Raw genomic sequence first — 18,101 nt, 5'->3', positions numbered from 1 at the left:
AATAATAAAATCTTGAAAATAATAAAATAAAGGTATAAATATACATTTGGTACCCAAACTTTTTCGGAAAGTTCAATGTGGTACCCGAACTTTAGGAATGTTCAATTTGGTACCCCAATTTTCTAAAGAGGTTCAATTTGGTCCTCTCCGTTAAGTTGGAGTTAACACCGTGTCCGTACAGGACACGTGTCAAGCCATGAAATTTTTATTTTTTTTAATTTTTTTTTCAAAAAATTTAAAAAACTGCCACGTGTCAGTTTATCATCGTGCCACGTGGCAACTTACAAGCATGACACGTGGCAGTGTAATAGTTATTTTCAATTTAGTACCCCAATTTAAATTTTTGGTTCAATTTAGTACCCCAATTTTTTAAAATCATTCAATTTTGTCATCTTCCATTTGAGACCAAATTAGTAAATAAGCTTAATTACAACCTATATATACATGTTATAATAACTTTTTATAATATATACATCAAATCATTTCACCTAAATACTTAAATTATTTTATTTTTTTCATTTTAACCTTTGTAATTTTTTATACATGAAATTTTTTACACTTGTAAAAAATAAAATAATTTGAATATTTAGGTGTAGTGATTTGATGTATAAATTCAAAACAATTATTTTAACATGTTTATATAAATTATAATTAAGCTTATTTACTAATTTGGTCTCAAATAGGAAAGGACGAAATTGGATCATTTTAAAAAATTTGGGTACTAAATTGAACCAAAAATTTAAATTGGGGTACTAAATTGAAAACAACTATTACATTGCCACGTGTCATGCTTGTAAGCTGCCACGTGGCACGATGATAAACTGACACGTGACAGTTTTTTAAATTTTTTGAAAAAAAAATTAATTTTTTGAAAAAAAAAATTAATTGTTTGAAAAAAAATTAAAAAAAAAATAAAAATTTCATGGCTTGACACGTGTCCTGTACGGACACGGTGTTAACTCCAACTTAACGGAGAGGACCAAATTGAACCTCTTTAGAAAATTGGGTACCAAATTGAACATTTCTAAAATTCAGGTACCACATTGAACTTTCCGAAAAAGTTTGGATACCAAATGTGTATTTATACCTAAAATAAAATAAAATAAAACCTAGAAGAATAAAAAAAAAAAAAGTAAACTAAGAATTGATCTTATTAACCTTACTATAGACATTAAAGAATCTATAGCACCCACCATGGAAGATAATAATGGTGGGTAGAGACACTGAAACAACATAAGACAGGTAGAGTAAGACAAGAAAGCATGCAACTTCTTTCAATTTTACACGGAAGCATACAACTTATTTCACTTTCACACTTTTTGTTTGGGCTTTCCACTTCAGAGCCAATTCAGAAATTTGGGTTGACGAAGAACCACCGTCACTCAGAGCCGTGGCAGCCGCCTCCTTCAGCTCCTTTATTCGGTGAAGTAGCTTCTTCCCTTCCTCACCCTCCATCACCATCTTCACAACCCTTGCAATTTCTCCTCTTTCCACCACCCCATTCTCACCACTCACCACTCCCACTCCCACTCTCATGCCTTCACTTACCAAAACGGCATTCATCTTCTGCTCAGCGTAGAGTGGCCAAGCCACCAAGGGCACCCCATTCACCACACTCTCCAGAATCGAGTTCCAACCACAGTGGCTCACAAACCCTCCAATGGAGGGGTGCCTCAGCACCTGGGCCTGTGGGACCCAAGACGCTACCACCAAGCCTCTCCCTTTCGTTCTCTCCACAAATCCCTGTGGCAGGAAATCAAAAGGGTGTGCACCATTATCCTCGCTGAAATAAGAAGCATTTGCAACTTCTTCGTTGGGGGACTTAACCACCCACACAAACCTCTCTTCACTCATCTCCAACCCCAGAGCAAGTTCCTCCGTCTGATCTCTCGACAGGGTCCCGCCGCTACCAAAACACACCAATATCACACTCCCATGTGGCTGCGCGTCCAACCACTTCAAACACCAACACCCTTCAACCATGTTCACTTCATCCTCTTCTACCAGCGGTCCGACCAGATAAACCGGTGGCCTACCCGGTTCCTCCCTCAGCAGCAAGTCTATGGTGTCCGGTTCAAGATCACGGAAGCTATTCTCCACGAACCCTTCTGCTAACCAGTAGCGTTTGCTGTGGTGGAGAAGCCATTTGTAGGCATCGTCGTCCCGGTCCTCAAACGCATCCCCCAAGTCCTTTCGTTGAACCGGAGTGCTGCCGGGGATGTGGACCGGCTTGGAGAAGTCCCGGAAGTGAAGGTCTTGGTCCAGGCGAGGGAAGTTCAAGGCGAAAGACAAAACCATGGCGGTGGAAGGGAAGAAGAGGTAAGGGGGCGCGTTTAGTTCTCTGGCGAGGTCCAAGGCGTCGGTGCCGAAGAAATCGAGGAGCAGAGCGGTCACGCGGTGGGTGGCGGAGAGAGAGAGGAGGGCGTGGCGGAGAGAAGGGAGAGAGCGCAGGACTGTGACAGAGATTATAGTCTCCATTTTGGCGTTGGGTGGAATGTCGGTGAGTTTGACCGGTGGAAGGAAGGTGTGGGAGATGAGAGGTGGGAGGGCGGTGAGGATGGTGGTTTGCGCCTCAGAAGGAGGCGCGTTGGTGGGCATGAAGAAAGCGATGCGGAGGTTGTGGTGACGGCAGAGTCTCTTGGCGAAGTGAATCATTGGAATGAAATGTCCCATACCCGGGCTTGGCACCATGGCTACCACAGCTTCCAATTCCCGTGACTGTTGTTGGTCTTCCATGGCTCTGCAAATTGAAGAACTGAATGACACACTTTATACAGCAAGCTACTTTAGGTGTGGTTCGATTCATTGATTGGCGTTGTAATGTTTGTATTTTAGTGAAACTATGTTTATATCATTCTTAGTTATATTTCAATTACATTCATTAATAACTGCAACTCCCACCACGATGCTCTTCTCGATATCCACGAAACACCCCTTTTGAGATTAATGTGGGATTAAGAATTACTAATCTATATTTATCTATATGCTCTTCAATCACCATCTATCTCTCTACAAATGGACCACCCACTTATAACAGATTGGGTTCACTTATCCTATTCAGACACTGTTCCGTTTTACTGTATAACAGCACTTCTATAACAAAAAAATATTAAATTAATTGTTTAATTATATTAAATAAATTATTCATCACAAAATTAATAGTGGTAAGGTTCTGGTGGAAAATCAAAAGCGATGTATAATGAAACGATAGTGATACCTTCAATTGTTATTTAGCAACCATAAGTTTGTCTGTATTCAATTTTATCGGTTAAATATAATATTATATTTTATAATTACCAAAAGTTTAATTTGATTTCAGCAATCTAATTGTTGAATAAAGTTTGCAACGAAGGCATAATTGGAAATAGACTGTGAGAAATGTTTCACTCACTCCAAAAAATTAATATTAATTATATATATATATATATATATATATTTATATTTATATTTATATTTGCCACAAACATATGATTTTTCAATTAATAATCATACGATCAATACATAAACGAGGGTGATCAAAGACATGAAAAAGTGGTGTCATCTTCGCTAGACAATGAGCAACATTAGGTTGTCTCGTTACAATCAAACTTGAAATATTGATTCAAAATCAACAAAAACGTTATATTTTTGAATAATATATCCTAACATTGAATCACAAAAAAATAATTAAAGTTTCATCACAGTCTGCATATTTTTAAGCATATTTTGAAGGATAACGATACTTTAATCCATTTTTTTTTACTCACTTCTAATTAAACACTTCAATCACCATTAGATCATCACATCATATCACTAAAAAGAATAAAAAAAGATGATCTAATGATAATTAAAGTAATGAGTTAAAAGTGGGTCAAAAAAAGTTGGTTAAAATATTATTTTTCTATTTTTAATTATGTATATTATTATCAAAATTTTATTTTGTGTTTTTAAATATTTTATCTTTTTCAAATTGAGTTTATGTTGGTTGATTTTTTTGTCAATTGATGTGATATAATTAAATTCGTTGAATGAAACTAACAATAATATTTGAATGTACTTGAAGTGGTTATTTGTATTAATGGAAACAAGATTTCAAACATAAATTCTCATTCTCCTGAAACATCGATCAGCGAACATATCAATCAATGTAACAAATTTGTTTTAGTGAGACCTTAAGTATACGTTAGTAGGTATTTAAATGTAACAAATTTGAGGCTAGAGTCATGATGAATGAATGAAGTGTTTAGAATCTCACATTCTATCAAAATTGAAGGTTTAGAATGCAATTTTTCTTCTGTCTGATGCAGACCCTTGTCACAGAAATAGGGTACAAAAAGTCCACATTGTTCTGCCCAATTAATTTCCTAACCCCAAATCAATATTCTCTTTTCTTGACACTCACGGTCACATGCGATGCTTGAAAATTATGTTACAAACATCTCCACCAACACATAAATTCTAAAACTTTCTTCCTTCACAATTATAAAATCCACACTCAGACTAATTGTGTTTTCATTAACTCAATTGTTTGATACAGATTTTTTTTTTCAGCAGCAGAAGCTGAACATGGAGTCCATAAAGATGCGTAATTAGCATGATTTTTTTTCTTAAATACCTTTTTGGTTCTCATCTTCGTAGTATTTGTTGCGAATGGTCCTCATTTTCACAGAATGTTTAGAATGGTCCTTATTTTTACCGAATGTTTAGAATGGTCCTCATTTTCGCAATTCGTATTTTATTTGGTCCTTTTCTGTAACGCCGTTTAAATCATTAACGGAGCATTGTACATGTGGCACGATTTGTATTAGGGTGTATTACGTGTACTGTACAGGTGGCTTAATTAGATATTTGTGGATAAATAAGTGAGCTAGGGTTTTGGTAGGGAATGTTTGGGCAGTTTGTGAGTTTTGGCAATGTTGTTCCTCCATTCCCAATTGGTATTGCTGCAATCTTCTTCTTTCTGCAATCCCATTATATAGGTATGTTACGGTCCCAATCTTCTTCCTTTACCTCTGGTTGTAATCGTTGGAGGCAACCGTGTTGTATCACTTCGTGCACTATTGGTGGTTCAACGAGAAACGAATTAACCCCGATTTGTAGTTGCAGAGAGATGGCTGCTTTGAGGATGACAAGAACTCCAAAGAATATTGGTAGAAAATTTTGGGTACAATCTATTTTTATTTTTGTGTTAATAATAAATTGGTTTTAATTTTTGGTTTATTGATTTACAGAGTGGTGGTTCCAATAATGTGGGCTGCAACTTTTTCAAATGGTGGTGTTGATGAAAAGGATGTCATCATCATGACACAAATGAGGCAGATTAATGATTTGGAGAAGTCATTGAAGGTTGCTGAGAAGAGGCTGCAATTAGTAATAGGGTTCACTTGAGTTGTTATTGTATTATTCGTACTGTTATTGTGTGTAATCTTTTAAAGTCCAATCTGTTTTGTACTATTGTTAAATGAAGAAATGATTTGTTTGATTATGTTGATATTAGTCCCAACATGTTCAAAATGACATCTTACTCTGAGCATTGAAGTAAGTGAAATTGATTTAAGTTTGGAAAAAATTAAATTGATATAAGTCTGGAAGAAGTTAAATTCATAACATTAATTCATCCTCATCAAAATGCATTACATCAATGTTTGGCAAAAGTGAAACTGAACGAAGTTTAAGGAAAGTCAAAATGCAGTTCATCAATAATGAATTCTACATCAGAAATTCTAAAAAATAATTAAGACATTTGTAGCTGCTATCATGGCCTCCTCCTAATCTTTAATTTCATTCTAAACTGCTGAGATGGTTCTTCTAGTGTTGGTAGTGGTGTTTCTTGACTCTCCAATTCATTCCTTGGTGGTTGAGTTGTTTGAGTTTCAGCAGTTGGTGCATTCTCAGCAGTTTGGACATCTGGTGCAGTCTGCTCATCCACAGGCTTATTTGGGCAATCGTTCCTGTTATGTCCAATCTGACAGCATATGCTACATTTTTTTCTATGACCTCCTTTACTGATTTGTGTGTTATCCTTTCTCAACTCCCACTCTTCCAACCTTCTTTTTTTCCTGGGTCTTCCGGGTAAGATTCTCTTATGTGGTGGATGGACGTCAGGGTAGGGAGTTCTTTCCCATAAGACTTCACCATTGACTGGAAAGATGATGGATTGATATATTTCTTCATAGGTGAATCTCCTAAAACAGATTGGTATGAAGTCCTCAGCATTGACATTGATGAAATTCATTGCTGCAATAGTATGGCAGCAAGGGATAGCAGTCAGAAGCCATTTCCTACAGCTGTAATGTTGAGCATCCACATTCACTGTGTACTTATCTCCAACCATGGATATATATGTGCCTCACTTCAAATATCTTTTCTCCTGACCAGCTGCAAATATCATTACACATATCAGTACACGAATAAGTTGATTGTGTTAAAAAAGACAAAAACCTAACCTTGGGATCAAATATTTGGTTAACTCTTTTTCCTTATGTAGTCTGTCAAGGACCTTTGGGCAAATGTTTCCTTCAAAAGTTGTAACCTTTTTTCTCTGGGTGACCCACCTTTCCATTAAATAAACTCTGATTTCCTCGAGCATGGTGATTATGGATTTGCCTCTTGCATCCACTATGAAGAGTGCAAGTGCAACTGCAATCCAATGATGAAATGGCAAGTATTAGCTGCTTCCTCTGCAAATCTAAACTCAAGAAAGACGAAGATAAAGAAATTTCCCTAATTGCAAAATTTCCCCTAAATTGAAAAATTAACATTAATTAGCCACCTGTACCGTACACGTAATACACCCTAATACAAACCGTGCCACCTGTACAATGTTCCATTAATGATTTAAACGTCGTTACAGAAAAGGACCAAATAAAACACGAATTGCGAAAATGAGGACCATTCTAAACATTCGGTAAAAATGAGGACCATTTTAAACATTCTGTGAAAATGAAGACCATCCGCAACAAACACTACGAAAATGAGGACCAAAAAGATATTTAAGTGATTTTTTTTTAGCTGTTGAGTGCGTAATTGACATGAAATTGCTTCAATTAATTACTTTCCATATGTAATCATAGACACCCAGTTTTGCAAATAAAGTTGAGATGCAACCACGGAGACAAAGAATTGATTATCTAAAGTACTAAACACCCATGTTAAGAAATTGAATCAGAAGTCAAATCAGGTTTTGTTTCGCTGTCTCCATTATTGATGCATAGAATAAGTAGCAACGTAAAAATAGCGAATGGCAAAGCCAAAAGTATATATAATTCCATATATGGAGTCTAAATCATTGCTGCACATAATTTAAGCATGTTATGTTTGGCATGAGTAGAGAATGTGTAGTCATCAGATTCGCACAACATTATGAAGGGTAAATTCTGCAGCAAAGCTAAAAGTTTTTGCGTAAAACAGACATGGATTTGACACATGATTATGGTATCATCACGTTATAAATTAAACGATTTTTATTGTTGCTGATCAAATATCAAAGAGACAAAAGTTACATATTTTAATAATCGAGAATGAACAAAGATGGAAAAAAAAAAAAACAATTTGAATGAATACTTCAATTAATAGATTATTTGGATGATTAATCAAATAATTCCCACAAAGATATTGAAAAAAATTCTTATTATTTTGACAGAGCAATATTTTATATTGGTTGTTAAGGATGTCAATGGTGTTATAAGTGGTTGTTAAGATAGGTTCTAACTCCTGATACCATGTTAGAAATAGATTTTAAGTCTAACTCAACTTCACAAAATTAGTTTATAAGATAAAGTTTACATCTCATTTATATATTATGAAATTGTCTTATTTCTAATAGTTGACGTGGAACTTGTAACATATAGTTATTTTTAGTTTTTAATATATCTTTAAATTTAATTCAAAACATGAAAATAAATAAAAATAAGAAACAATTCTTCAGATTATATTTTTCGTACTCAAATTTTAGAACACAATTTTGTAGAATTAATTGGTTAGTACTACCACCAAAGACCATTCAAGAAAGACAATTTATTTCAAATAGCATCTATTACAACATCAATCTCTGCATTAATTTGCAATGAATGCACACGAATCTTCGTTCTTGATGACAGAAGCACCAATCAAAACTTGTCTTCATTGAACCATATGTATAATCGAGAAACAAGTATTAAGGTTGCAATTCGCCACATGACCCATGCGGTCTACATTTTATTTTTTTGTTGGGTTCTGACGCAAACATGATGCAGATCTATTCTCGGAAATCAGCTGAAAAGACTCATAATTGAATCACGACATGGAATTTACATTAACCATCATTTTGCCTTCGAAATTGCTTCAAAACGTGCAGAACAGAGTGAATGCACTAATTATGCAGACACCCACGTTAACCACCACTTGGCCTGACAATAAAAGAGTAAAAATTTAATCGAACCATAACAAAGATATTTCTATGTATCAGAACACTAATAATGTCATTAAGAGATGACATAAACCAACGAGAGGCAAGGTGCTTATTATGCTACGAACAAAATTGAACTAAGTGTAAGATTTGCAGCAAATTGGAGGTGATTAAGCAGACACATGATGTAACAGAGAATGTTTCTGGTCCCAGAGCCTACAAAGTAGGACTAGAATCCTTAGTCTTTTTTTTTACTGAATCAAAATTTTATATATAACTTTGCCTGCAAAGAAAGTAATGAAATAATTATGTACTGTAATAAATTAATCACCGTTAGAAATTCAAGTGTGAGTCTAAGTTCTATATTGGTTAGAAATCAGAAAGTAAAGAGCACTATATAAGGATAAAGACTCATAAATTTATTGTTTTAAGATTTTGGATTGAGAGTGACATCAATAACTTATATGATTGGACTCAGGTCTTATTGGTGTTATATCTCTCTAGGTCTTATTGGTGTTATATCTCTCTAGGTCTTATTGGTGTTATATCTCTCTAGTGAAATGTACGTAACAATGACTGCATATATAATTCTTGAATTGCAACTGATAAGTGACATAGTAATTAAGTTTTTTTGTCATTCCTCACTTTAATTTTCTTGTGAAGACAGGATCTGTAGAATCACTGCTTATAATGTTTTATTGATTGAAAAAAAAAAATGAAAAGCCATTATTGTTTATCATGATGAGGGGAAGCACAATGATCAATGACTTCTACAACCTGCTTATTCAAATTACAAAGAAACCCGAGGGTTGGTAACTTTTCCTGCTGCCCCAATGTCTTAAAATTTCAACCTAATGAAGAAAAAGCATGGAGAAAAAGAACAGATTTTTTTTACCCAATAATGAGAAATAATGTTTTCTAAGCTTTTTGATCGCTTTAATTAAAGGTTTGGAAATGCTGAATAAATATGTGACAAAACTGAAGTAAAGGGGTGGCTTTATGCCTTTATCTATTTATTTTGTCTCATTGTATTTGATATTAGCTACAAGAAGAAAAGAACAAAGAAATGTGGGAGTTGTGTTCTTTCGGTAACAAAAGAAAAGAATCTTTCTGATAAAACTATGTAAATTTTGAATTAAAAGTAAAAACAATTAACTTGAAAATAGTTTGAAATAAAACTACAAAATGTTCAATTAAATTATAGAATATAAAGTTGAAGGAAATAAGAGACAAAAGGAAATACGACATAAGAGAAAAACAAGAAGTAATGCAAGTTGAAGAAAATTTCAAACGTGGATTGTAAATTAAAATCTTGAAAGGAAATTAACTAATCTCATGTTGATCAAATATGAAACATTTTTTTTTTAATTACAACTAATTTACCCAAAAACTGATGATTTTTTTTTACTCGGTCAAACTAATTTATGAGGCAATATGATTTGGTCCACCAATTTGGTCCATCAAGTATTTGCCTCATAAAACAATTATTCTCCATCATCGCATGTACAGTTCTAATGCAGAATAATATTGTTATAACATCTTTACAGAAAATTGTCTCCTTTTAAATTTACTGATCGACAAAATTAATCTTAAAATACACTCCCTAGTTCCAAAAAATGTTGATGTTTTAGCAATAAAGATTTTACATCAAAAGCTGTTTTCAAATTTTAATAAAATATTATAACAAATGGGACAATTATTTAAAAATAATATTTAATTGAATCATAAATTAAATTATTGAGTTATAAAAAGATGGATAACAAAGGCTACTTATACTATTATTATTTAATGTGTCACTTTAATTATATAAAAGAATAACGAATATTATATTGAAAAGAATAGGTTACAAGATTATTATTCTAAATCTTTTCAGACTTGCAACACAAAAAGGGTGTTCACAGTCTTAGAGAAGAACCTTTGACAGCCTTACAGAACCTTTTCTGCGATGCACATATCAGTATATATATACACTTCCTCTCTTAAACTCTTCTCTCATCCAATCCAATCTCAACCCAACCCTGTCTCCCACAGTTCACAGTACTCAAACCCATCTACAGAATATAAACAAGTACCAACCTTAAGTGTGGTAACAGAAAGTAAGTTATCGTGATATCGATCAGGAAGAACAAGAAAAATGGCATCGGAGAAAGAGGTTGAAACTGTAATAGTTGGGAACTATGAGGAGATGGAAAGTGAAGGGAAGACTGGGGATATAAAATCCAAGTTATTAAGCTTCTTGTGGCATGGTGGTTCTGTTTACGATGCTTGGTTTAGCTGTGCTTCCAACCAGGTTGGTTTCCCAAAATGTGTTAATTCTTTCTTCTCAAAGTATATCATATTATCATAAACAGCCTCCAAAATAACACAGAGTGTTTATGTCAGGTGGCTCAAGTTCTGCTTACGCTACCTTACTCATTTTCCCAGCTGGGAATGCTTTCTGGCACCCTTTTTCAACTCTTCTACGGCTTGCTGGGTTGCTGGACTGCTTACCTCATTAGCGCACTCTACGTTGAATACAGAACCAGAAAAGAGAGAGAAAAATTCAATTTCAGGAACCATGTCATCCAGGTTCAACTCTCTCCCACTTTTCAAATCTGAATTTTCCTTCCCCTTTTCATGTTTCTGTTTAACACAACATAGTTTTTTCAGTGGTTTGAGGTTCTTGACGGGCTCCTCGGGAAGCACTGGAGAAACGTTGGCTTGGCCTTCAACTGCACATTTCTTCTTTTTGGATCTGTTATCCAACTCATAGCTTGTGCAAGGTAAATATATATATATATCATCTAACTCCAACGCAAAATTCAGTCTTTTTGCAACTCATTTGGTAGTAACATGGTTAACTCTTTTGCAGCAACATATATTACATAAATGATAATTTGGATAAGAGAACTTGGACTTATATCTTCGGAGCATGCTGTGCCACCACTGTATTTATCCCTTCCTTCCACAACTACAGAATCTGGTCCTTTCTTGGCCTCCTCATGACCACTTACACTGCTTGGTACCTCACTGTTGCTTCTCTCACCCACGGCCAGGTAATAGTTTCAGCTTTGCAAATGCTATATGAATGTTTATATTTGTTAGTGGTTGTTGCTATAATAACATGGAATGTTGATGTTGCTATGATTGTGTAGGTAGAAGGGGTTAAGCATTCGGGTCCGACTAAATTGGTTCTATATTTTACGGGGGCCACAAACATTCTCTACACATTCGGGGGACATGCCGTTACTGTGTAAGACTCATATTTCACCTCTGATACCATTCCTATGAATCGTATCTTTTATGTTTTGACAACTGGTTCTTTTCTCCTCCTTCGGTTTTGCTTAGAACGCATACATTAATGTTGCAGCTAATGGGATAATACTTGTATAAATTTATTCTACTTACGAATGATAAATTGGATGGCAAAATAACGAGGCAGGGTGAAGTGGGGCTAAAGGTCATTTTCTGTATACTCAAACTTGACTTTTCATACACGAGCTGTCAAAAAATGTAGCACATGAGCATCTTAAGTCCTTGTCCCATGGATTTTCTTTTTTTTTTTACTTAAAGATGAGAATCGTAACTTTTCATGTTCGGTTAGAAAATCAAAATTCTGATGCTGACGTTTTTTCCAGATGTTATGTATTACTTTTTTCCAAAAAGAAAATAATGCTGTTACGCATGCATGCAAAAGAAGGGCCCTTTTTTCTGGGGAATCCTTGAGCTCCTTTTTGGTTGTAGAAAGCCAAGGTTCTTTTTTCTAAATGGATCAGCTTTAATGCTTTTCTTATCATGAGGACAGAAGAATTCCAGCTTTCCTTCTTGTAACTTTCAGAATTGTAGCACAGCTGCCACAGCTGATCAAAATTAAGCAAAAAATTTCCCCTTTTGTTGTTCTCTTCACTCTTTTCTATTTTGTTTCTGCCTAAAAATGAGTAAACTCCCCCATTGGTTGGTAATTACCAATGCAAAGTTTAACACACCTGTGATTATTTGAACTGTGTTTGATTGAAGTACATTAAAAGAACAGTAATTGTTGGAGGAAATGATGATGTTTTGTGGTGAGATGGAACAGGGAGATAATGCATGCGATGTGGAAGCCTCAAAAATTCAAGTCCATATACTTACTGGCCAGTGTGTATGTACTGACACTGACGCTTCCATCGGCAGCAGCAGTATACTGGGCATTTGGAGACATGCTTCTTGATCACTCCAACGCTTTTTCTCTCCTTCCAAGGTCACCCTTCCGTGACATGGCTGTCATTTTAATGCTCATCCACCAGGCAAGAATTTAATTAAGTATCTAACTCATAATTAATTCACAATTAACAATCAATAACTGGGGTTTGGAATATTGGATGGTGCAGTTCATAACATTTGGGTTTGCATGCACGCCACTGTATTTGGTGTGGGAGAAAGCAATAGGAATACACGAGTGTAGAAGCCTCTGCAAGCGTGCTCTTGCGAGGCTACCGGTGGTGATCCCCATATGGTTTCTGGCCATAGTCTTCCCCTTCTTTGGGCCCATCAACTCCACCGTTGGATCTCTTCTTGTCAGCTTCACCGTTTACATCATCCCCGCCCTCGCTCACATCTTCACCTTCAAATCACCCGCTGCTCGACAGGTACCACCGTCTATTCATTTTCATTGAAATTTGTAACTGCTTCATTTGATTTCATCTGATGTGGTTGTTGATGGAATGCAATGCAATGCAGAATGCGGTGGAGCAACCCCCGAAGTTGGTGGGAAGATGGGCCGGTGCGTACACGATCAACGTATTCGTGGTGGTGTGGGTTGTGGTGGTAGGGTTTGGATTCGGTGGATGGGCTAGTATGGTTAACTTCGTACACCAGATTGACACATTCGGTTTCTTCACCAAATGTTACCAGTGCCCCTCACCCACCTCCGTCCACCCGCCACCACTCAACGCCACCGCTCCTTCCCCTCTCCCTCACTAACTCCTCCACTCTTCAATCCTCTTCCCACTTAATCACTGCTGGATTCTCTATCTATTTCCTTCTATTTAATTACCCTTATCACATTCTTCAACTTCTTTGTCTTTCTCTTCCTGTGCTACCTTCTTTATTCCTTTTCCCACTCTCACAAGAGAGACAAAATTGGAAACACACGGTACCCTATTATTGTTGCCGAGTTTCAAACACTTTCAAACTCTGGCATTAGCAAGGGTTAATTAAGCTATCTCATAAATTATTGATGTTTTTATTTCGCAATATATTTTTTCTAACTTTCTTAATAATTATTGAACGATTAAAATAAACGTAATGTATTTATTGCCACCGAGAATGGAACTGTTTTGATAAAAATGTATTAAAATTAACATATGTTTATTACTACTATGGATTTATGTTTAAAATAAATTGAAAAAATTTGGGACTATTTATAAATTCAATGTCACAGTACAATGTAAATACTTACATTTTGCAACACACTTTATAAAAATTAATTAGTGAAACAGTAGCTACCAACGCCATTAACAATGGTCCAAATTATGTTAACATAATAATCGCATCCCTGGTATTCTCAATGATTTTTTTGGCTATATAATGTGCATTTAGTTCAGTGATTCACCAATATATAACATTTTATTTGAGTTTTTGTAATTAAAACATATAGAATAAATCTTCACCGTTAGTGAAATGTCTACTCCTGTGTTTCTATAAGTTAGTTGTATATTTATAAAAAAATTGTTGAAATTTTAATTTTATTCTAAACTTATTTGATCGTGTCATCTATGTCGAGTAGATACACGTGGGAGACTAGATATATTACCATACGAGTCTTGTATGCACTGTCCATATTCAGGCAACTATTAAAATGTATGTGTTTTTTTTTTTACTCTTCAAATATAACATTTTTATAAATCAATGTTTGTTAAGTAATGTTGCTAGCAAAATCATTTTATTGCAAGGTTTGAGCTTAATTTTTCGTACTTAAAAATGCAATTTTTATTGCATTGAAAAATACCACGATAGAAAACTTTATTTTTTTTTTCATAAAACATCATCTTATCTTAAAAAATGTATATAAATATTCTTAGAAAATTTTAATAACAAAATTTATTTTAGCCATTTCTCATGATTATTAGTATTCACGGATTTCATTACAAACAGATCTTTATACTGAATGTTTCCTTAACATCTTACATTGGTTCTTAGTTGATACATATAATTTCTAATATCTTTTCATTTTTATTATTTTACATAACCAGAACTAGAAAAATTTTAAATGTATTCAAATAAACTAAAAGAATATAAATTGTATGTGTATGTTTTAAATGAATAATCATAAAGTACAAGAAATAAAGTGTAAATTTTGTGAAATTATAGTTGTTTTTTTGAATCTGAATATCGATTTAATCCAAAAAAAAATTCAATGTGCCTCCTTTAGTCTCCTTTAATGTAGTAGATAATTTATAGAGACACAAATAGTTATGTTTCACTATATAGATTGGAGTGGGGGGGTGTCATTAAAATTTATTGTTCTAAATGAACCTGAAGCCCAATAAATCCAAATAATATCAATTCTAAAAATCAAGATTCATTATTTTAGACGGATCATATTCAGACACTTAAGCTTTTAAGATAAAGATCATAAATTTTTTATCCTGCTCAAAAAGATTGAGATTCATAATCTCATATGGACCATAGTCCCATGCTCAAGCTTTCAAGACAAAGAGTCTAAAATTTATGTACTCATCCAAATAATCGAGATTTACTATCTTATACGAATCATTATTTATCGAATTCAAACCTTTCAAAAAATAGTATAAATTTTTGCATTCATCAAAAGACTGAGATTTTCCTATCTAAATAAAGCAAATAATTAATAAATTAATTAAATTTGATTTTATTTATATATTTAGTTAAATTATTCGTTGATATATATATATATATATATATATATATATATATATATATATATATATATATAATATTTTAAAATAATGTTGGAAAACCATTATTGGTTTAATAGTTTGATGACATTTGGTGGGTAGATTGACCCACATTAAAGTATAGATTGAAAGAACATTAGGTTTCGGTGTGACTCGCTTAAGTGATATAAAAAATTGATAACTTAATGATATTGAAAATAATACGTAGAGATTAATGAATAATTTTAAAAATAAAAGATGGTTAAATGACACAAAATAAATGAGGAGTTATATATAGTATTTATGATTTGGTTTTGAGTAAAAGAGTAAAAGACAAAAATGGTGAAAGTATGAAAAGTAAATATTGTTTTAAGATTTCATGAATTGATGTTGTCTTGTTAGAAAAACATATGGATTAGCATTGCATTAAATAAACGAGAGTTAAAATTGAGAGACGTGGATTGCCCGAGTCCGATTGGAGAGAGTGAATCTGAGCCGTTGGTTTAATTTAATAAAATTGAGAAAAGAAAGAAAATGGAAGAGGAAGAAAGCAGAGGCGTTGGATGGTGGAGTGCGTGAAAGTGAAGTGTAGGTCAAAATTGTGACGTATAAAAGGCAGAAGGTGCAGAGCAGTTTGAGCCGTAGAGCAGACAGTGACAGAGAGAGAGATCAGATCCGAAGGGGAGGGAGAGATGAGCGAGAGTGAGAAGCAGAGGGTAACGGGAAAGGTGAAGTGGTTCAATGACCAGAAGGGATTTGGCTTCATAACCACCGATGACGGCGGCGAGGATCTCTTCGTCCACCAGTCCTCCATCCGATCCGACGGTTTTCGCAGCCTCGCCCTCGGAGAGTCCGTCGAGTTCCTAATCGACTCCGATTCCGAAGGTCGCACCAAGGCCGTTGACGTCACCGGCCCTGACGAATCGCCCGTGCAGGGCACCCGCGGTGGCGGAGGCGGAGGAGGAGGAAGAGGTGGATACGGCGGAGGTGGTGGAAGAGGTGGATATGGCGGCGGAGGACGCGGAGGACGAGGTGGATATGGAGGCGGTGGCGGATATGGTGGAGGTGGCTATGGCGGAGGCGGTGGATATGGTGGTGGAGGTGGTGGTGGTGGAGGGGGTTGCTATAAGTGTGGCGAGACGGGTCACATAGCGAGGGACTGCAGCCAAGGTGGAGGTGGCGGTGGAAGGTACGGCGGAGGTGGTGGCGGAGGTGGCGGTGGTAGCTGCTACAACTGTGGGGAGTCTGGGCATTTTGCGAGGGACTGCCCTTCGAATGCGCGTTGATTTAGTAGCACATGATGGGTGGGGCCTTGCTTCTGTGTTTTGTGGTTCTTCTGCTTTCTTTTTTCGTCTTCGTACTCTGAAACTCTGAAGATTACGCTTTAGATATAGGATTAGCTAGGGTGTGGCTTCTCTGCGTTTTTATTTATTTTTTACATTAAAAGCCATTAGTTGCTGGGTTTATTATTGCTTTGTTTTTGGGTTAGGGAAAAGGAGGGTTTGTTTTGGTGAGGTTCTGAAATCATCGGCTAAATACTCTGCTTCCTACTGTTTAATGCGCATCATGAACGTTATATCCTCTGCTTTACCTTAATGTTCAAATCTTTAAATACCTGATCTGCTGCATTTATCATGCTCCTGTTCTTCCCATAGATTTTATGTGTACAGTTTTGTTACTGAATTATTTCTGTGGGGATCTTCTTTTAATTGGAAAAGACACATGGATTTGGCCATTCTCCAATGCTAAACACTGCTATTACAACTTTCATTGATGGATTGCTGCATTAACTAACAATGATCTGATTTTTGCATTTATATATCCTGCTGCTTCATGAAGATGATTATCTCTTTTGTGGCTATGGATTTTATGAACATCCTCATACATATAATTAGGTTTACTGGGATTTTTCTGTTCATTCAAATTGAGGGAAACTGTGTAAATAGTCTTCAATCTCCTATTAAACTTTGCTTATGAATTTGAAAGGAAAGTTGTTTGTATTCGTGGATATATTCAATTAAATTAGTCGTTTCAAAGTTTCCTTTTTTAAAATTTGTTTTTAATTAAGGGAATTTTGTAAGAACCAATTTTTTAGTTGTGCATATGGGTTTTTGTGGTCTGGTGTCTGGGATGGGAGTAATAAATATTAATTTGATTTGTTTGTATATTTTTCTAAGGCATAATAATGTCTGTCATGACCTAAGACCTTGAGAAGGACAATTCCAGAAATGAGTTGTGACATTAAAAGGAAAGAAAAGCCATAGCTGGTACTACCTTCAGGATTAGGCCTCAATTATCTTGTGGGACCGATTCTTGAAATAAAAGAAGAGAAATAGTATAAAATTAAAAAAATGAAAGTAAAAAGTTTATATAAATAATATATTAAAATTCGAATAAAGATATCTCGTGACTTTATATATTATTCTTCTTTATTAATGCCACTTAATATCTCACCTGGAAACGAGAAAATTAAATAATATATATACAAAATTGTTTATTTATTTATTTATTTTAAATATTTAGATAAGTCATTTTTTAAAAATTTCACTCGTGTGAATTCTCATCGAAAGAAAGACCATATCAAATATGATCACTTGAAAATAGGGATGACAATTAAGACCTCGTCCGGTTCGCAGGCTCGCAGAAAAAATGCGGGGCGGGCCCGTAGAAAAAGCTCGCATAAAATTTAAAAAAAAAAAATTGTACTTGTGTATATTAATTACTTCTTTTATGGACTCTTGCATTAACATTTCAAATTCTTGTATAACTGAAAAAGACAAGTATTATGTAATTTTTAATGTGCTAAAATTTAAAGAATACATTGTGTATGTCATAATATGAATATGATGAAAATGTTGAAT

At 34.8% G+C, this 18,101-nt stretch overlaps 3 protein-coding genes across 3 annotated transcripts; 2 read left to right on the top strand and 1 right to left on the bottom strand.

The window, feature by feature from the left end:
- Positions 1-1,126: 1,126 nt before the first annotated feature.
- On the bottom strand, positions 1,127-2,885 carry LOC114195952 (hydroquinone glucosyltransferase-like). Its single transcript, XM_028086407.1, has one exon. The coding sequence runs from the start codon at positions 2,734-2,736 to the stop codon at positions 1,300-1,302; it is 1,437 nt and encodes a 478-aa protein (XP_027942208.1). The 5' UTR covers positions 2,737-2,885; the 3' UTR covers positions 1,127-1,299.
- Positions 2,886-10,365: 7,480 nt separating this feature from the next.
- On the top strand, positions 10,366-13,579 carry LOC114162868 (auxin transporter-like protein 5). The gene is made up of 8 exons (XM_028046853.1): positions 10,366-10,655; positions 10,748-10,933; positions 11,015-11,127; positions 11,217-11,400; positions 11,500-11,597; positions 12,423-12,630; positions 12,715-12,972; positions 13,064-13,579. Exons 1-8 carry the CDS (start codon positions 10,500-10,502, stop codon positions 13,304-13,306), a joined length of 1,446 nt encoding a protein of 481 aa, XP_027902654.1. The 5' UTR covers positions 10,366-10,499; the 3' UTR covers positions 13,307-13,579.
- Positions 13,580-15,824: 2,245 nt separating this feature from the next.
- LOC114196206 (glycine-rich protein 2-like) lies at positions 15,825-16,859 on the top strand. The gene has a single exon (XM_028086771.1). The coding sequence runs from the start codon at positions 15,933-15,935 to the stop codon at positions 16,524-16,526; it is 594 nt and encodes a 197-aa protein (XP_027942572.1). The 5' UTR covers positions 15,825-15,932; the 3' UTR covers positions 16,527-16,859.
- The last annotated feature ends 1,242 nt before the right edge of the window (positions 16,860-18,101 follow it).

This window comes from Vigna unguiculata, chromosome 9, assembly GCF_004118075.2.
Source record: "Vigna unguiculata cultivar IT97K-499-35 chromosome 9, ASM411807v1, whole genome shotgun sequence".
Lineage (NCBI taxonomy): Eukaryota > Viridiplantae > Streptophyta > Magnoliopsida > Fabales > Fabaceae > Vigna > Vigna unguiculata.
This window is presented reverse-complemented; position numbering and strand designations above follow the sequence as displayed.